Genomic DNA, 22,044 nt, shown 5'->3' with positions numbered 1-22,044 from the left:
CTGTTCTGAACACTATAAATAGGGGGACTCTGGCTGGAACATCAGTCACTGAGTAGCTGAGGTTAAAATTACCTGGACAAAGAAGGGCTACTTCTAGAGTGTTAGCTTATCCTTGTGTGGGACATGTTGAGGAGGTTCTTCAAATGAGGGAGGATGTATCCTCCTCCTCCCATCAAGAAGTGGCACCTTCTGGGAGGAGCAGAGATGTGAAGCCTAGTGACACTGACCTCCCCAAGTGTGACCTACTTGCCCTCAGAGTTAGATCCACCTCCACAAGAACAGCAGCAGAGGGAAGTGAATTCATCTCCATCTGCACCGAACAGACACCAAAGCACCACGCCTTGCAAGAGGCAGCAAACTACAGGCCTCTCCACTTCCCCTAGACAGCTCTCTCTATTCCAGTGGTGAATATCCTACAATGTAACACAATACAGTAAGCTGGAGAACTCTTAACTCCAGGGTCATCCCACAAGCTCATAAGGATCACTCATTTCCTAGCAATAATAGTATTCAGCAATACAATGTGATTAACACAGGAGTCAAAAAAAAAAAAAAAAAAAAAAAAAAGATGACCCCAAAAGACAGTTATCTACCACCATTTTAAAGGTTTTCTTTCTCTCATTGTTTTTAAATAGACAGGCTATCAAAGCTACTAGGTGCCATTACGACAACAAGGTATATTAGCTAACAGAGGCATAGATCAAAACAGACTCACTTGGAACTGGAAGAAAAAAAAAAAAACAACAAAAAACCATCAACCGAACAATTCCTTACCCCCTCTTCCCTCCGCCAAACAAGCAAACATTCCCTATAGGCTAACAAATTATCATCAGATACTAAGTTATTACTTAGTTACATGAACCTACTATCTAACGTTATCTATAAAAGCTACCTGAATCTATTATCAATGAAGTTTTTCCTGTTTCAGCTGTGTGGTAGAATTGGGCTTATTTCTGCAGCTGCACAAATCTGTGGCCACGTGAGACAAAGTTATACAAACGTTAGAGTGCAAGGAGGTTCCTCCAGGGATATGTACAGTAGCCTACTATCCTAGGTAGGCTAGTCTACTTCTTGGCAGCTATGTCAGTGTACAGTCAATGTAACCACTGTCAGTAGAGAATTTACAAGCTGGTCTAGAATCACTGCATTTCACTACAAATACTTAAAAAGCCACTAAATTTTTCTCCTACATAAGCTGTGATCATCTCCAACTCAGACTTGAGAGCACTCTGTGACAACTAGAGTTTTCATGCAGCTTGTTTTGGAAGAGTTAGACTTACTGTACCACTGGACACCCTCACCCCTTCTCCCCCCCCCAAGAAATTGTACTGACTTTTATCATTGATGTGTTGTCTGTAAGTCAAAAGTGCAAGACAATTTAAATGATCAAAGGGTAGCAAGTTTTAAAGCAAGATTTTAATCTAAAGGGAAAATCAAACAGAAACCCTTACAAATGGTATTTCAGGCTCTATTTTCAATTGATCTGCCCTTGGGGCCATTTCTGAGCAAGAGGGAGTGCTGCTCATTGCTTTGTATGTCTTTAGGGAAAAAAAAAAAACTGAAAAAAAAACCAAACTGAATAATCAGTTCTAGTTCCTGCAAAACAGTAAGGAATCTGAGAAAGAAAATACAGTGGGATTCCTACACAGATCACTCCTTCAGATGCAGTTTGGCATTTATTTTTAAGAGCTTAGGATTTTGAGTACTTATATTTCAACATCCAGACAATGAAAGTTATTCTCTATGGTGAGGAAAAGATGTATACTTTCAAGAGTATTGTTTCTGCAGAGCAATTAAAGAAAAAGAGGAGTAAAATACAAGGATTTAGAGATATCAGATTTACAAACTGCACAATTACCATTCAAAACAAGGAACATTATTTTCCCTGAAGCTAAATTCCCAGCAGTCACAAGACTGCAGCAGTTGCAGACACGATTTATGACATCCTCCAAATGACCTCTCAAAGCTAAAGACTGATTAAGTGTAAGACACAGAAGGTAGCTCCTATCTGCCTGGATCACATGCTGCACAGTCACAGCACAGTGAGCATTTGCTATTGAGCTAACAGAACTGCTCCTTAGCTTTCTGCTGCGTGCAGCACTGCACTGCCATTGTATAACACCAGAAGCACAATGACATACAGTAGAATATATCAAGTCCTCTTCTAACCTGATCTGAATCACTCCTTTCTTCACATGCAGCTGTTCTATGCAGCACTGGTTCACAGGTGTATCTATAATTTTCTGGGACATGAACTGTCACTTGACTTCAGCAGCACTGTCAGTACCAAAGCAAGACAACAGCAGTGTCTGAAATTAGGAGTAGTTTGTAAGGAAAAGAAACAACTTGAACTATTCAGAGCATGAATGATCCCATTTTCAGAAATGGGCTTTTCTATAGTTGTCAAAAGCTTTACTGTACTTATTCAGTGCTGCACTGAAAATATTCCCATGGCATATGTATGCGTTTATATAAAGGCAACTTCAAACTACTGAGAAAAACTTGTCATCTCACTCTCAAGAGCTGAAGTATGAGGTGACATTATGTTGGCCAAGAGTGATTTGTGATGGCTCCATCACAGGAAGCACTGTCCAGATTTACACCTGGCTCAAAGGCAAATATGCACAGAATCACCCAACAAATACCCTTCTCCCCAAAGGCTCATTAAAAACAGTCAGTAGCATTCAAGACAAATTGGAGAAAAGTAGAAGGATGAATGGATGCAATGTCTGATGTCCTGAAGTTGTACACTCCTCTGCAGGATCCAAGTGTGTTGACTTGAATTCATTACAGTCAAGAAAATTTACTGTAATCTACTAAGCATTCCCAAACTGTATCAGCGACAGCTACTTCACAAAACTATGCTTCCTTTTTTTCTTACATGAGGAGTAAGCTAATGAGCAACGTTGATATTTAAACCATCCCCACTAAGCCTCCAAGATTGTATCTTAGCAAGATAAATGGAGTAGCCTGCATTCCTGAGAACTGCTGTTCCAGATGTGAAGCACTTCCCTCACAGTTGCACTGCGTTCCACTTTTGGGAGCTTTCTTCATCGCCACATCGTTAAAAATACACAATTTACCTTTCTTTCCTTGTGGCAAAGAGTTAAGAGGTTTTGGGTCTGGAAGAAAGGCTAGAGATGGCAGCTCTGAAAATGCTCCAATTCCATACTATCAAAGACTGACCCAATTCTCCCACTGAGACTGAAATGGGGTCACAGAAGCAGGTCCCACCTCCTTTAGCAGGTAGATACACACTGCAACTTGAATGTGACCTTACTTTTCTTCATAGCTAATCCAAGGCCTACAAAGGTGAAAAACAGTGGAAGTTTCCTCCTTGCTGAAAAGGAAAGCAATTCCCAAACAGAGGAAGCACAAAGCAATCAATATACTTTGATCAAGATCTTCAAAAACAAGTTTTTCTTGAAATTGTAACATTTGCAAGACAATGATGAGCTCTGAGCTGATGTTACACCCATTCACAGAATAACAGCTGTGTTTGAGATGAAAGTTTAATTTTACTATTACAGTGTTCTTCTGTCATTAAACTACAAAAAATCCTGAAATTCAACAGATGTTTAATAGTTCTAATTATTTTAAAGAAATGCATTAGAAAACAGTTCTAAAGCGCTAGGGAAACTGAATGAGGCTCCTACATAATCAAGAGGGTTTTAATGAGTACACATGATCAAAACAGAAGTAAAAGGCACTATTTTAACTGCAGACACAGGCTAAGTGTCTGTTCATGTCCTACTGTGCAGAGTGTGCTCTTTGCCTGTCACAACACAACCCCAAAGACAGAGTGCAGGATCTCCTAGGGCAAAATAAGAAGCTAGAAACTCTAGGCCAAGGATATTTCTCAACTCCAGAATGGAAGAACTGAAAAGTTCTAAGGAGAATTTCAAATCTTGGAATGAAAGAACTGCTTTGCCTTGGTATTATTCTGTACTGCTCTGCTGAAAGTCTAGTCCTATTAAAGGATGAGGACAAGGAGGATGGCTTAAGCTTTTCCAGGCAGACTGGCACCATGCCCTTTTGCAAGGTCTCTTAGGGTATGGTCTCATACCCCGAGAATCCTGGCAGGGACGTGAACTTGAAGTTGGTAATTCTTATTTTCTTCACACTGATATTTTCTGAGCATCAGGAGAGAGAGCCACTGGGTAAAATACCCTCTGTTTTTTTCAGCACAGATGTAACCAAGGAAAAGACATCATTGCAGAGACAGAACTACCAGAATCACAGATCTCAGTGATTCAAATGCTAAGTTAAGGTGCAATCTTTCTCTTCCCTTCTACTGAGCAGTATCAGCTGAGTAAGTTCAAAACCCAAAGCTTTTGAAACAGCCACAAAACCAAAACCAATACAACTGGTGATAGAAAAAAAAAGTCTAATTCCCAAAGAATATTTGAAAAAAATACTTGTATTTAGTTTCTTTGTATGATTTATGCCAATCTCTCATTGATCATAACACATATGCTAAAGTCGTTACGTAGACGTTGATAACTTCTGTAACAAGGTCACTGCTCTGCCAGATGCCAATTCAGGATTACAAAACTCACTCACATGCAGGCCTCAAACATCAAACAGTATTATCATTCCTCTTTTAAACTGTTTTAGAGTTAGCTGTATTTACACCCTTCATAAGAAAGCCCTGCTAACCTAGAAGAAAAATTGCAAAGCAGTTACCTTGGGTCATGAAAAATCCTCCAGCAGCTTGTGCAACGGATGCCTTAACATTCCCTAACATCAGACTAGCACACGTTTTTCTCCTGAACAAAAAGCTCAGTAAATACACTGGCTGCTAATCAGACCCACTGCCATATTTGAATTAAACACAGAGCAGCCCAAGAGAAAGCAGCGCTGATGCCAAGCAGCTCTACCCTGAGCACACGGCTCTAAGGAGGCCCGCTGAGAAAGTTTCCAGTAGAACAACGTTCCGATGCAAAGTGCTGACTCGATGAAACCCAAAATATTCCACAGGAATGTGCTAATTCAATGAAAACTTTTGAGAGAGGAGAGGCCGGCTGGCCGAGCAGCCAAGGAGGCAGGGAGCTGACTGGCTCTCCCAGCTCCCGGGGTCACTGGCTTCCCCAGCTGGCAGGCTGCCAGCCTGCTAGTCCCTGCTGGCAGGGAGGCCCTTTAATAATAATAAAGTCTTACAAAGTGTCCTGAGAACCAAACAAAGGCATTTCAGAAAGACAAACAGAATTACTTCAGACAGAACCAGCTGCAAGGTTTGTTCAAAAGGATTCAGCAGCGTTAGTTGCAGGAGAGCTAACATTAGTTTGCTTTAAGCCACCAGCAGCCCTCTCGCTTGGGTCTTCTCATTTTTAAATGTCTTCCAATGAAAGAGTGTACCCATACTGTAAATACACCAAGCTACAATTGCATTCAAAACATATACTTCACCAGGTTAAGTCTAATCACCTGCCTCTCAGCAGCTGGAATTGATGCAATTGATGCACAGAGGTCAAGGCAAGTTGGTTCCAAAGCACTGAGTGTTACTCAAGCAAACAGCTCTGCCAGGCCAAGAGGGCCCTCCATGAGCAGCACCTCTGAGAGTTGCCTCTAAGTGAGCCCTGCATGTCACTCACCATTGCAGACAAGAAAGAGAAGACGTGCCTGGAGAAGTTGAAGAGAAGTGCTATGGCTGTGTATGATGTTAGCAGTTGTTTTCAACAGAACCCCCCCTCCCCCTCAAACACACAGAGCAAATGAACTCAACAAAAGGAACAGGTCAACTAGCCAGTAATCCACTTTCTCCATAAAAGTGGCTTCTAGCAACCTGTGGCTAGCCAGTGCACAGGACCTATTTGGTCTTCTCAGAAGCTCAGCAAAAAACACTATGAAGAGGATTCTTAATGGCTAAAGACTGTCTTAAACAGCCTTGCTTTAACATGAACCACCACAATGTTTTCAATGTTTTACAATTCAGCCATGTAAACAGCTTTTGTATCAGAACAACAATGTACTGGTCTGAGCACCACAAGTAGTTTAAGAGACACTTGGAACAAAGTTCCACAGAAAAAAGAGTTCTCAGTACATGTCAAACTGAGAAATCAATGAGATCTCTGTTGGAGAGAAGTCGTATGATTTTAAAAGAAGGCCAATAAAATGTACTGATTTATTTATATGAAAATCAGAACAACTTCCAGCATAGAACTAGGACAAATTTGTGACCACTCTTTCAGAAAACGTGAAAAATCAGCCAGCTGCCACAAACTGCTGTTCACTGGCTCTTCCTACGGCCAGAAGCAGAACACAAAGGTAGCTCAGAAAGCAATGAGAAATAGCCTGTAAGGACTTGTTTCATTTTTTTTTTTAAGCTTCAAATCACAACTAAACAGTCTTATGACATTTTCTGGTGAAGACTACATGCCTTAGGCTTGCATTAAAAAGAATGCCTGTCTCAAAATCGCACAAGATGCACAATTTGCTCCCTGACATTTCCTAGAAAGAACAACTCATCTTCATACATTTACAGTACGAGGAAACGTAACCAGTACAGAATTAGATATACACACAGTTCAATCCAACTGCCCAATTTTTAAAACATCTCCCAACCCCCAAAAGCCTAAGGCTTCCTTCAGCTACTTTCAATTCAAGATGAAGAGAGAAGAGCAAGTAAAAGAAATGTAAGTATTTCTCTCCTAGACAGAAGCAGGAAACCATCAGCGACCAACATAAACAAATGATGCCTACATGGGTCTAATTGAGTATATCCAGCAAGAGCCCAAAATAACCATGAGAAAGTAAAGCATAAAGAGACTAAGATCCCCTTTGGGAAAGAGATCAAAAGTCAATAGCAACACTTTTTCTTCTTGCAAGCAAAATTCAAGATGCCCTTCCTATAGCTTATGGCAAAAAGACAGATCCATCACTGATCTCCTTATGCTGGCAAACAGCAAAAATACAGGAAGAAATGCAATCATTTAGGTATTTATATACAATTCTAGGCCTGTAATCACAGAAGCATTTGGTCAAGTTATCGATCTGCTAGTTAATTTTCTTTCATCATTCTCTTTAAATGGATTCCAATTATGCCGCAGATTACTGAGTGATACCCAACTCTGAAGCCATATTAATTTCTTTACACTGCAGTATAATAAGTAACTTTATACTGTAAGATTTAGTCTGAAGGTCCAGAAGCTAACCAACTGTAATTTAAATGATCAATGCACACTTCTATTATGGGTTTATGAGAATGAAACTATAATTCCAGTTAAGTGTCTCTCAAACCAACGTATGTAGTTTTCTCCTTTCAAGCTTGTATCACCACTTCCTATTATAAGAGACTGCCCTAATTTAACAAATCACGTTTCAGATAATACCTCATACTATACTGTCCACAACTGACTTCTGTCACTTTGCAGATTATTTCTGCTCATTTATAAAGATGGGTTGTTGTTTCTTTTTTGTCTGAGGGGACTACGCAAAGATAACAAGGTGGCCTCAAAGAGCTCCAATTAATTGTGGGCCAGCTGGGAGAAACAATGCAGGAAAAAAAACAGGCTGAATATGGCACCACTGTGGTACAATGGAACACAACCAGAAATATCAAGAGGTTGTTATGCAATTGCTGTTTCTTTGGACAAAAATGTTCACTGGATGAATGTGCTTGCATGTACGTGTAAGAAGCAGTGGAGGCAAAGGATTTCAGTCTGTCAGCTTGTAATTTGTGCGCATCTCATGAGTTGGATTACAGCCAGAGCTTGCTCTCTGCCAGCCTGCCTCCTCCTGCTCCATCCAAACTGACCCTAAGTGCTTTGTCCCTCCCTCGCTGGGCTGCCTAGTCTGCTTCTCCCTTATGTTCAACATTTCTCTGTACATAGTTCTCTAAAAACCTATCTTGGAAACTGTTCGATCCAAATCTGAATGAAAACAACCACCACCACCACCAGATCAAAAAGAAACATAATGAAGCAAACCTCCTCAAATATATGTTGCAACAACAGGATAAAAAATAAATAAATCTATATTTACTTTACCTGCATACTGCACTTTGACATGGATTTCACAACTATATGATTTCAAATCATTTTTGCAGTTAATGTTTTGTTCCAGTGTCCCCGATGCTTTATTGCTATCCAGACAAAGAACAAAATGGGCCAAACCATTCTTCAAGACTTATTCCAAGACAAAGTACAATTAAGATGTCATAAAAGCAAAGGAATAAGGAAGTCAGTGAGTCCATAGCACTGTAGGTTATTTATACATCAACTTTTTTTAGAAAGGACACTAAATGGACATTGATCAATATCTGACCTTGTGATGAATAATGGAATAAAACACACCCAAGAATAATTTTATGTATTTCATGTATTTTACACATTCAAAAGAATTATTTTGAAAAAATTAACTACAGATAAAACCACGCTATTTCTGAGTCAATTGTATTAGTTACTTGAGTATCTTAATAAAAAATTATTTACACTAAGGTTTAAAATAAAGAAATAATGATCAGCTTACTTCTTTCTTACCATTGTAGGTTATCCTTGGTTTTGTCAAACACATCACGAGATGTAAATCCATTTCATCAGAAGATACAAATTTTGAACATACAGGGCACTTGAATCCTATGAAAAAAAGAAGTAAGTTGAGTACACTTGGCCATGCAGCAAATGTTTATATTCAAGCCAAAATTAATAAATAAATACTCTGAAAATATTCAAAGCCAAAAATAAAAAAAATAAATCTGTCAGGTTAAAAATGAAAAGCTGACATTTCTTACATGAGTTTAATCCCCTTGATTTCCAAAGACCTCAAAACAGACTGCTGCTTTGGCAAATGGATCTGTTGCCAATTGTTAACAAGTTAACATTTCTGGAAGGTAAAGCTTCACAACCACTCTAAGTTCAGCTTAATACCAAAGGAAGAGTGTAACAATCCTACTAATACAGAAATTGGACGCATAGGGAGCACTCAACCATTTAAGCATGTTACCTGCTTTATCAGGGGCAGGGGGGAAGGGTTGGACTAGATGAGCTCTGAATCAAGTTTCACTTTTACCAGGAGTAGCATAGAACATTTAACAAAGAATCTCTGTTTTACATCCCACCTTTACCAGTCTGTAGCACAGGAAAAACATTCACTCAGAGGTGTCACCTCATCTACCGCATCACTAGTATTTCCTGTAGCACTGAATTTGACTTCTCCCATCCCAGCCAAGCACAGCGTAGTTTAGTTTGTGAGGCCAAAGCCTGAGGCAATGCAGGATAAAGACTAACTAAGACAGTCTGGATTGTGATGCAACTGCATAAATTATTAAATAGTTTTGTCATAGACTATTAATTTATGTCATTACCAAAGACAGTAGTCTTCCAGTTAAGGAACAAGACTGGCTGGCCAAGTTTTACTACCAAAAAAAAAAGTATGAGCAGTAGACTGAATTTGATCTGCTAGAAAAGTTAACACACAAGTGAGACAAAAAAGCACCCAGCAGGGATCCTGATGAATACCAACTGTTAAGCATACCGACAAGACAACACAGAGCAAAAATACCTACTTGAGATTAATCAAAACCCATACTCAATACAAATTTCTTCACTGACATCGAGGAAAAGCAGTGATACCATATAGGTGGCTATTGTGACTCCCATCAACATCTGCACCCATGTCTGCTTCCCTATTACTTTGTCGTCCCTTGCTTTTGAACTTACACTTTTGGGAGCCCACAATGAACCAATTCAGCCAAGGCTATTTAATCACTTGATGCTGCACTTTCAAGTTACTGATGCCTGAGAATTTTGATCTTTACTGTTAATTATTATTCAGATGTAGATGAAGCAACTGACCCGAAGTATTGCACTCCCTCTATCAAGAGAGCACTTGCTTTTGGTACAGATGATAGGAAGCAACTCAAAACAGTCAACTGGCAAAACACATGAGGAACTCTGAGCAGCAACTGAACATGTCTGCCGAAACCACTTCCTGAGATAAAACACAGCTCTGATTCTTCTCATTTTAGTTGTAGGTGGTTCACATCTACTTGTTCTCGTTTCAGTGCTGCACTTCATTTCACATATTGCTCCTCTCTATGTATTTAATATGCCTCTCCAAGCTCACACATTTATTAACACAAGTTACAACTACAGTTTAACAAGCACAAAACAACCAATCACATATTTTGAAGAACAGGTTGAAGGGATTATTTACTTGGAGAAAGCTTTGTCAGACAAAAGATAAATTAAAAAAAAAAGCTTCAGCCACTGTGTAATCTTTCCCCAGGGCTGCAGCTCGACCTGACTAAAATCTAAATTAGTATCTTAGTCCTCCAAAGACTCAAAATCACCCATGACCATTTCGTTACATTTTTCCTCAGAAAGTGACCTAGGGGTAAATTCGACTGTTATCAGCCAAATGCATTTGATTGCTTTTAAGTCTAGTCACAGCCAAGAAAACTCCTAAGACTCATCCCTTATTCTCATTCACATGCTTCTCTGCGGCATAACTGACAACTTGTTCTGATGTGAAAAGCATGCAACTTCCTCATACACTGCAGACAGCCCTGCTGGGCCAGAAGGATGTGTTTGCATTACAGCAGGTTAGCAATTATGTTTATGGCTAGTTAAGCAGTGGGACAGTCATTAACAGGATATGTCTGCTTTCTGCACAAAACCCTTTGAGCTATTCCCTACAGTCATTGGCATGTCTAAGCAGAAGCATAGGGGCAAAGGAAAATCATCAAGAGGTTTTCAGAACCACTTCTAAAGTTAATAGGTTTTTTAAAAAGGTATTTCTTCCAGGAATGCTGGTATGGAAGACTTACATACAAAAAGAAAAGTAGGGAGGGACTGAGCATATAATAACATTATTAATAATAGCAGCAGCGGCAGCACTCATCAGTGAAAGCAATAAAGATTTAAATTTAAAACTATGCTTAAAAGTAGACAGCTGTGAAAGATCTTATTGGCTATCCCCCTAAAGTACTCAGCTGAATATGTTTTTCCTGTGCTGTGGTTTATCTGGCAGCAGCTCAGCACCACAGAGCCACGTGCTTTCCCCAGGTGGGATGGGAGAGAGTCAGAGAGGTAGAAGTGCAAGAACTTGTGGGTTAAGATAAGAACAGTTCACTAGGTAAAGCAAAGCTGTATGTGCAAGCACATCATAACAACGAATTTATCTGTTCGGTTCCCATGGGCAGGCAGATGTTCAGCCATTCCCAGGAAAGCGGGGCTCATCTCACGTAGCTGTTTCTCAGGAAGACAAACGCAGTCATTCTGAATGTTCCTTCTTCCTCTTTTAGCCCAGCTTTTACTAAGCACATGGTATGGAACATCCCTTTGGCCAGTTTGGGTCAGTTGTTCCAGATCTGTCCCTTCCCAGCTCCTTGTGCCCCTTAAAAGACCCCTCACTGAAATGCCCTTGCCTCTGTACAGCACTGCTCAGTAACTAAAACACTGTTGTGCTATCAACACTACTTTCACCTTAACTCCAAAGCACAGCACCATGTTAGTCTCTATGAAAAAATTGAATTCTATTCCAGTCAAAACCATGATGTGCTACTGTATGTCTGTCCTTAAGTCCTATATTTTAACAATATGGTGTCTCATGTTCAGTATCAAGGGGGATCTGAAGGTAACAGGTAAGCAAGTTACAGACATCCTCTTGACACCGCAAGTCTGGGATATCCAACTGCTACAGTTGTACTTAGCACACAGAACAACACTGTAAAGAACTCCAAAGGTAGAGGACACTACACTTAACTAAGACCAATGGACCAAACTAACAGCCACTGGTCTAACAGCCACTGGTAAAGGTATCTTTGTGAAAATATGTTTTTCCACTGACTAGCATCAGCTGTGAGCCAGAGACCACCATTAGAGCAGAGAAAGTGCCTTGAACTTTCAACATCTACCAAAACATTTTCTAAAGCAAATGAAATCCCAGTTGTCATTCCCTCACGTTGTTCTGTTGTAATCACTAGCTTCTGGATTTAGCTCTAGAGATGCACAGTGCATGCTCTGTGTGAAGGATACTGGTATTTCCAACTTCTCCAGCAACCCCAAACAAGTTATTTTGAAGTTAGACACATATATTTAAGAGTACTTTTAAAGATAAATAAGTGAACATTCACCACTCAAAACAACAGTTCAAGTCCTAAAAAAGCTGGTGTTTTCCCATCTTCTCTCAAATCAGAAGGCAACAGTTTCATGACCCAGTTTACAATTAAGTACTCCATAAGAACAAAGACTCTATTGAACTCTTGCTCAGCAGGCTAATAACATCTATATTCCTTGTTTGTTTTTACCACCAGTTTCAACGAACAACTCTGATAAATTTATGAAAGTTTCACATTACTTCAACAATCAGCGACTAGCTAAAAGTAACTTGCGCTTTACATGGCTTGTTTCACTGAGTTTCACAGATAAAGTATTCACAGCCACTTGGAGGACAAAGCAGATGTAGTCATCAGATGAGGTGGCATCAGGTGAAGTGTCCTGCGAAAACTCTGAATTGCAATAAACTACTTTCTCACCTACACGGATACAAGCTAACAAGGATAGCACAATGCACGACACACAGTTCCAGATGAAAATACAACTCATACAAAGTTACCGGTTTCTCAGCATCCTTTATCTCAGTCATGTCCCACCCACGGCCCAGCCCATGTAGCAGCCACCCACCGCTCCTCATTTCACCATCACCCCTTATTCGTGGCACTGCTCTCTGGTGGTACGTACATTTGGGAACAACTATTGTCAAGGATGAAGCACAAGAAGAGTAGAATTTCAAAGATCTCACTAGCCCCTGCCATCAAATTAGATTGATGCATTGGTTTCACAAATACAAAGTCAAGTACTCCACTGATTTTATGTTTGTTGCCCCTTTTCTTGTTTTTCAAAAATTACTAAATGGTTAAGATAAGTTTGTTGCTTATATACATAACCTATGTTATGTATTTTACAAGAGCTGCTCTGAAAGTAATGCCTCTTGTTTTATGATGTTGGCCCACAACATTAGAGACAGATGCTGGTGGTACGGCAGCAGAGGCTGAACCTTCCCACCAATATCCCATTACATGTTGTTGCCGTGTGACAGATGGCAGCAGAGGGGCAGTCTGACAGAATGGCATCTGACATGGAAGTGCAGATGAAGCGATGGGGTGGGATTGAATTCCTCCATGCAGAAAAAAGGCACTCAGTGACATTCATTAATGATTGCTGAACATTTCTGGACACCAACCAGTGGATGTGAGCACAGTGAGGCGCTGGATGGCATGATTCAGCAATGGCAACAGGGGGTCACCTCCACTGGGGCAGATTTTTTATTTTATTATTATTTTTATTTATTTATTTATTTCATGAGCCCACTGTGCAGGCTCTTGCTCATCACTGGTGAGAACGCATAGCTAATGGGGGTGGAATGTGTTGAAAAATAGTTTTGTAGCTGAGAATTTACTCTATGAAGTACTGTTATTATGCTCTTTGTATTCACTGTACTTTCCATGGAAATAAATAGGAAGCATTACTTTCAGAACAATTTACACATACGCAGTTCAAGGCAATTCCTCTTCCCTCAATGTGGCTCAGGAAAGCTAAAAAGTGGGACGCATGCTTTATTTCATTAAAGACAAGCCACTATCGCCCTTGTATTAGGTCACTGTTAGGTCAGCATATCATTGCAAAGCTGCCCTTTTGTCTCACGCTCTAGAAAACATTACCTGCAATAAAATAGTACACTAGGGAAGAGCCAGCTCGCATTCCTTTTCTCATTCTCATTTTCCTTCTGTACAGCAGGAAAGAACTGAGTACCAAATCTGAACTAGCACACACAGCTAGCCAACAAGTGCATACTTAACACACACGAGACAGAAAAATTCTTACAAATTCACATTGAGTTTCACTACCTTGAGTACAGTACTGAAAGTAACACATTACTTACAACAAAACCACAGTTGTGGAAAAAAGCAGAGTTACAAGAACAGAGACAGAACAGCAGGTTGCAGCGAAGGGACAAGAAAATCTCAAGGTGGCAGAGAAAGTTTGAAATAACTGAACTTGCTTAAATAGCAGGAATTCAGTACTCAGAGGTGAATTCTCTCATTCCCCCCTGTATCTATCACTTTGATCAGACTGCTAACTTTTGCAAATGAACCTACAGTAGTCAAGAAATCCCACCATTTCTCACTTCCATCTACAGAACTCATAATTTTTATCTCTGGCAGGCTTGGAAACTGTCTGCAAGGACAGGTTGGTGGGTGGCCACTCACAGTATCCATACCAACTTCAACCTTTTGTTGATATCTTGCTGTGTTTGCCTTGCTTTGCAAACAGACTGTTTTGCCTGCAGTTCAGCAAACAGCAAAGCAAACAAAACCAATCCAACAAATGATAAGCTCCTCAATCTCTACAATATTTTTTTTTCCCAAGAAACATTTTGGCATTCATCACTTTTGGAGTAGGAGGAAAAAAGTTTTAAAACAAACAAACAAACAAACAACAAAACACCTTCCAGACGGCACAGTGCAGCGCCGCTGAGCTGCGTATAAAGGAAATTGTAAAGCAGCGTTAGACCTGCACAGAAGAATGGATGTTCCTTTTGGTTAATGTTAAGCAGTAGTAGCAAGAAGCAACCATGAATAACATGAACCAAAGAGACAGCCTCAGTCTGATCCGAGTGAACTTTCAGCAGCAAAGTCTCAACAAGGACATTGTTGAAACTAAATGCATAGCAATACTTATTGTCCTTTAAAAATAAATATCTAACAAAGGCAAGTTTCTATATGCATGTTTTCAAGTTAGATGGAAAAAAATCATCTCGGTTTACATTTAAGCAAGACATAAACAAAGAGAAAGATTTACATACACATACTTTTATGAAACGTATCTGAGAATTAAGAAGCCTGGCAAATGTTACTTACATATTTGCACTTGTCCTTCAGAATTCAGGGAAATAAGTACAGGCAATCTGGAGGCACAGCATCCAGTAAATATGATGGTATGCAAGAATACTGTCATGCAAATAAAGCCTGCATAACAACTCTTAAGATAAAACAAAAACAAAAGGTCCTTCCCCATTATAATGGCGAACACCTTACACAGTCAGAGAAACATTGTTATTAAGGGCCTCAAGAGGTCACCGAGTTCATCCCGAGCAGGGAAACTGGGTAACTGTACCTTGAGGAATTAATCTACCCTTAACAATTCACTAGTGAAAGATTTTACAGTCAACCTAGGCAACCTGCAATGCTGATCACCTATTCCTAGAGCGTTAGAAAATCTTCCCTTATGTCTAATCTGGCAGCCTTCACTTACAAAAAGAGATCATTTACTTCTTATGCGTTCAGCAGACACAGAAACCACCTGGTAACTGTCCCTTATGACAAAATACATGCTCCCACTACAAAACATGTGCTCCTCATCTTTTTCCTCTAGCCTGCACAAAACCAGTTACTCTAATCTTTCCACACAGGCTCTGCTATCTAAAAACTTTCATTTCTATTGCTGCCTCTGGACTCCATCCAATTTTTAAATACTGTGTTTCCAAAATTGGGCAGAGCTTTCAGGCTAAGACTTTCTAAGTCCTATGTAGAAATGACTAGTTACCTATCGTACCGTTCAGCTGACACCAATACTGAATGAAGGATGTATCCATCCATCCTTTACATATGTGCATGCTTATCCTGTAAACAAACCGACTGTTGTGTCATTCCATTCATAACCCATCAGCAATCTGTGAATCCCCAGCAGACTTGTTACAAGCCAGGTCCAGTGGTCCAGTTTCATGGTGGTGGCAGTTGTTTTATTTCCCCTCAAATTCAGTATCTGTCATGTAGTGGGGTTTTTCTGTTTGTTTGTTTTTAAGAAATCTTGAACATCTTTCTAATGAGTCAAAAACAGTGCTGAATTCTATGCAGCTTTGCCTCCAGATCTCAGAAGTTTGGTACTGCATTTCATTTCTTAAAGTGCTCCCCAGGAACACTGGAAACAGACCTAATGTAGACCACTGCTGAATGCTTGAATTGCTCTCTTGAAACAGATACAGGAGTTTTTCCTTCTATTTCTGCATCCACCCTCATTTCCATCTAGATCATATTCTCTAAGTTAGTTGATAGGAATATCAAACAGAATAACATATCGATGTTGTGCAAGTATAATGCCTCTACTTTCACTTTTTTGTTTCACATGTAACCATGTACAGGACTACCAAATGAGATTCTAGGTACAGCAAAAAAATAGAAATAATTCAGACTACTGCTAAAGTAACAAAAGTACTGGTCAAGTCAAGCTTCTGTTACACCCTTCTGTACTCCAATCTGTAATACTTAATGAAAAAAAGAAAATAAATCCAATCAAGACACCACATCAGAGTTATTTGCCCACAGAACGTTCGCTTCTTTCCTTCTCAGCCAACTGAAATGGAAAGACAGAATGAATAATTCCTTAAAAAACTATGAAGCTTTCTTGAAGCAATGTGCTTTCATGTACAAAACTAACAAAACCTGGCAATCTTATTCTCAAAGAGAGATTATTTCACATTAAATTCAAGAACAGAAAACGTGCATTTTTTTTTTAAAGCTAGAAGATTAAAAAAAAAAAAAAAAAAGCAATACCAATTCCAAGGAACCCTCTGAGTGAAGATTTCTAAATGCTGTAGCTACCAGTACAAGCGACCACATGAAAAGTTTGTCATTTTATACAGAAGAGTTCTTTTTATAAGGGAGAAAGGATACAAATTATCGTTTGGTTTCTGTCCTTCCTTATGCTGTCAGTAGCTTAAGCTGGGAGAACACAGCACCACTGGAAAGACTTCTGGAGACAGAAAGAAATAAAGAAATACTTCCTCCAATTCTAGAAAGAAGTAGGAAATAATAGAGACACAAAGAAGGCAATACAAAAGTTCCAAACTATCATTTTAGAAAATTGAACCTGATTGAACACAAATAATTTGTTCCTCTCAGCACTTACTGATTTGTACTCATAAGCTATAGCAATTTCTTCTCTGTTTGTGCTGTGAAACTGAAGAAAATACACGTGCAAATTTTTTGATGACAACAAGGAATCTTCTATTTTCTCATTTAAAGCTCCCACAGCATTCAGTGGAAGAGGGAAGAATATATGAAACGGGAAAAGAAATGAACAAGCACGAAACATTTTATTTAAGGACAAACTTACAGGAGCCAACAGAAAAACCGGAGCAGATATTTGGATAATACTTCATTTCCTAAGCAAAACTCAAAGATGGACAATCTTAATACACAAATAAACTCCCTTCATCCTGTTAATCAGGTGATATATCCAATAGCAATCACTGGCAAAATAATGCAGAACAGAATCAGAATGAAGAATAGGAATTGAACAAGCCTTTTTCTTACTCAGGAGTAAAGCCTTTATCAGCTGCACAACTTGAGGTGTCTAATGCCAATGTAAAGCATGATGACAATTGTAACTGATAGCTGAGTGCTTTTAGAAAGTGAAGAACAATAAATACAATCACCAGAGGAGAGATGGAATGGTGAAAAGCCCTATACTAAATACCTTGCAAACCAGAAGATAAAATTGGAGGTGGGAAAGATCTATTGAAAAGTTGTTTTCATTTCTTAATACAAAAATAAGCTGTTCCTAGAGGAAAAATTTTATAGGACTGACGTTTTAGATCAATGCAAGAACCCAACAAAGGGAGGAGGAAAGAATCCTCAGCTCCAACTGTGTGAGAGAGGTGTATGGTTGGACACTGTCCTTCTCATTCCACCATTTACACTGACTACAGATCCCTACAGATGACAGACTTCACATCTCCTTTGTTGAAACTGCAAGTGGGTCTATGCATTTTCAAGTTTATAAGCACAGTAACAAGAACCATTTTTAAAGTGACTTGTACCACATTAATTAATTGTGCTTCAGATAGGTCAAATCTCCCATCAGATCCACATCACAAGTTTCTTAATGGAACAGAAGCAGCTTAAGAAAAGACAAGCATGAGCATAAACTTGTGCTGGGGGGTGCTTTCAGTAGATTTAAAGGCTAGACCAAGCTACAGCAGTCTTTGTAAGAAAAAAAATTGCACATGCAGTCAAAATCCAAATATTCTGAATTGCTGCATATGATAAATACCCTATCAATCAGGGACTAAAAACTTTACTTACCTGCAACACCTTCCCCAGATGAACACCACTGATTCCTATAGCAATAGGAGGTAGGTGAGTGGAAAGGCCAAATGAGCATGCCCTCTTTCATACATGTGTAATAACTCCCTTTCAAAATCTGATTTAAGGGGAACAAAGGAAGGTAATGTTTCCTCTCTCATGTCTGCCCATCATCAGGTCTTCAGAAATAGAGTTAAGTGTGAGGTCTCCATATATCTGCACTTGCCAAGTAATGCTAGCTATGCGGGAAGAAATGAGTTCTTCATCTCAGAAGCTGGTGTACACAAGTGAGGCTCTCGCTACCTTGAAATAATTTTGTGAAGATGTGCGGAGGACAACAAAGTTGCCTAAATATGCAGTTAAGCTAACTTGGACACATTCTGGAACCCAGTCAACTATGTAATTCAGAAAAACAAGTAGTTAGAAACACTCACAGTCAATAGTTCTGGACATTAACATTTTATTTGTATGTTGTAGGCAGGATTGACTTAGCAAGCAAGCTTAGTTTTTCCAATACCAAATGATGCTAAATAACTCACTGCAAGTCACGCTGAAGGTCTGAAAATTTCATGTAAATGGAAGTACTTAAAACTCATATTTAGTAAATACTACATATCCCCACCACTTTTTTCCTACTTCATCTATCACTGTTTAAGATCCAAATTCTGTTCTCTCATTCCGAATCTCTCCTAAACCTAAGGCTGTTTTGTTTTGTTTTTCCTTAATTTTCCAACTCCCTCGCATTTTTCTTATTCCCTGGAGCCATATTTTCCTCAAACACGTGCTGAAGAAGGCCTCTTTCCATTCATCACAGTGTAAGTTGGGAAAGTCAGGCAGGGTAACAGCATTCCACTGTTCTCTTCTGGAGTGACGAAGTAATTCAGCAGGACAGTGACATTATTCTTATGCAGAGGGAACCAGTTTGTCTTTACCCACGTTCTTCACAGTGTCCATAAGGCCAGTATTTTGACAAATACGCTCAGATTAAGGAAAATGCTTTCATTACAAGTCACAATTTAAAAGCATAGGAAGAGCTACTCCAAGATGAGAAGAAAGTATGAAGTCCTAGATTTTGAAAAAGCACAGAAGTAAAAGTCTCAAAAAAATTGCAATGTACAAAGCAACAAATCTGATTAAAATTACACAAAGCATGATAATAAGAGAGGGGAGGGTGGCTATATCATGCTGAGAAAATATATAATGATAGCTAAAAGGAAAGAGGTATGATGTGAAAATGGCTGAGTAATGGTTGACAAGTATGACTAAACTGAACACGTGAAACGGAGCATCTTGTCAGATGCAGAGAAGTCTTCTGAGCAAACTAGCCAAAATGCATTTAAGGCCTTGTGGGAAAAAAAAAGAATGGGAGAGACAAAGTAAACACTGCACTTGAAAGGCAGCAGAAAGGAAGGAGGGAGCAAGCCCCTGGAGAAGGCAGCACCTTAGAGGACAGCACAGATATGGATGCTGCTTGAAAGCATGCAGAAGACAAAGTTTCTTGGAGAATCTGAATACTATTGTTCTACTATACAAACAAGGTGATAATGGAGACCTGAGAAAGCACAGCATTTACAGACAACTGGTCTGCTGTCTACAAAGTTTTGACCAAAATAAGTGAGGATACAAGAAGTCCTCACTAAGGCAAAACTTTGTGAAGTTTGATTCAGTTGAAATACTTACCAATAACCTACTTGTTCCTGCAGAAATAGAGGTAGCAGTGACAAAGAAAAAAGGGGAAAACCAATCAATGCCAAAAAAAGTCAGTATAAAATATAAGAAAGAGTACAGCTGGGAAGAATCTATGTAAATAAGAAGCTAAGTTGTTACATGGGATGTTCTCAGAGTTTAAATATTAACTCTAAACAACATTTCATATTTTAACAGCATAATTACATATGACAGATAGTTGCAGTTAAATTTAGTATACTGTCATTCAATTTTACCTATTAAAAGTACAGTTTCAAGAGAGTCCATAACAAATGCTTAATAAAATGGGAGAGCAGGTTTTTAAGTTGGAATAATACTGAAGTTTTACAATTACTAACTTTGTAAAAGCACCTATTTCTAAGATGGAACATTTTAATATTAGGGGAAATATCAAAATGAAGAAAGCATGCAGAATGCCTCAGAGGAGAAAGAGTAAAGAGGAGACATAATTGGTTCAGAAAAAGACAGAACAAGTGACACCCCCAACTAAGTTTTCTTCGTTGTTGTCATTAAAAGTAAAGGAGAATCAAGCTGTTAATTTTCATGCTGCAGCCATTCAATCACTACAGATCTGCCTATATTTCCAGTTTTTTTCTTATCTTTTAGAGAATATGCAACATCCACGCCATATTCTGCAAAATCTTACAGAATATCCATAAATGAGAGGCCAATTTTGAAGTAACTGTTCTTTTTGAACAAAATTAATATTTTGTGCATCACTTGTGCTTTAAATGATCATTGCAGAGAATGCTACTGAATGTTTTCCTCGATTTATACCTGCTGCATTGGTTTACCCGTCAAAATTGTCTGCTTAGAAATTTGTTTACGCATACTTACTTTAAACACCTACTCTTAGAACAGAAACACCTTGTTTACATTAACTAGATCATGCTAAAAAATGCTCATATGCAAGAATACACAAACACAATAGACTGCAATTGGAACAAATTAGTTCAAATGACAGGTGTTTTGACTTTTCATCAGATTGAGTAATAATACATTAAGTAAAATGCTTTCACTTATCCAATTATGGCTTCCGTTTAAACAAGGATATGCCTCCAGTACTTATCCATAATATTACTGAAAGTAAAAGAAGCTATGTTATCTATTGAAGAAGTACAACTTCAAACATGATCTGACTTGAGTCTGTTTGAATACTGAGATTGACAAACTACAGTATGCTAGCAAGTTATATTTTTAAAGTTTTAAAAAGTTGTGGGTTGGGTTTTTTGTTTTTTTTTTTGTTTGTTTGTTTTTTGTTTGTTTTTTTTTTTGTTTTTTTCCCAACTGGCTGAAGACCAATCATAATTTATATTCTGGGAAGTCTTTATATCATCAGGGTCACAGTGTGCCAAGTGCTGTGTGTGTGTTTGCACATACGCACTAGCCCATCCCTTGCAGAACCCACATACCAGAGCAGACAAGGAAAAACAATGGTTACAATGGGAGAAATATCTGCATTAGAAAGGCAGTAAAACTTGTCCTAGCTTACATAGCAAGTCAGGTGATTCTTGTAAGTCTCTAGGTATTACAGTATATAAAAGTGCCTGGTTGCCTCCCATGACATTGACACAAGGGTAACAGAAGAAGCAAACCATGACACAGATTAGCACTACCTACCACATAAGATTGCTGTCATAACCAGAGCCTTACCTAAAGGGAGAGGAAGGCTCTTTTGTAGTTCCCTAAAAACAATGACCAAACAGAATATAAGGAATTAAATGCACAAAAAATTTTTTCAAAACCCTTTTAGGACACCATAAACAATGCCCAAGTTTAAGTTTGTACACCTCTGGGTCATTTGATGTGTTCATTCCTTCACCTTACATTTGCCTCTCATCAGCACTATTTCCTCTGTTCCTGCTGTCCATCCTGTACATGCCTGTCAACTAGTGAGAAGCCAGTCTGAGCAAGCATTGCTTTAAGCTTTCCCACTGCACACTGCTGGTTTAGCCGGCCTGCCAGCAGAGGCTAAACCAGTCAGACACCAATGGGATCAAAACAGCAGCTAGAGGGCAAAGACAAGTGAGGTGAAATGAACACCTGCATTGTTTAAAAAAAAAAAAAAAAAAAAAAAAAAAAAAAAAAAAAAATTAAAAACAAGAAAAAGAAACCACAGCCAACCAAATGAAAAAGACTGTGTACTTCTAGAACAAGGACGACATAATGAAGAAAGCACGTGTTACAGATGCACTTCAGCCGCCAGCAATTTACTTAAAAGACAAAAACCTTCCATAATGCATGTTAAA

General features: G+C 38.9%; 1 protein-coding gene across 1 annotated transcript in view; it reads right to left on the bottom strand.

Moving 5' to 3' along the window:
* ZNRF2 (zinc and ring finger 2) overlaps positions 1-22,044 on the bottom strand; it is a gene marked incomplete at both ends in the record, with an annotated part of 49,832 nt that overhangs the window by 10,465 nt on the left and 17,323 nt on the right. The window contains one exon of the mRNA XM_079538288.1: positions 8,481-8,576. Coding sequence (XP_079394414.1) covers positions 8,481-8,576 — 96 coding nt within the window. The remainder of the gene's footprint in view (positions 1-8,480; positions 8,577-22,044) is intronic.

This window comes from Tetrao urogallus, assembly GCF_951394365.1.
Source record: "Tetrao urogallus genome assembly, chromosome: 7".
NCBI classification, from domain to species: domain Eukaryota; kingdom Metazoa; phylum Chordata; class Aves; order Galliformes; family Phasianidae; genus Tetrao; species Tetrao urogallus.
This window is presented reverse-complemented; position numbering and strand designations above follow the sequence as displayed.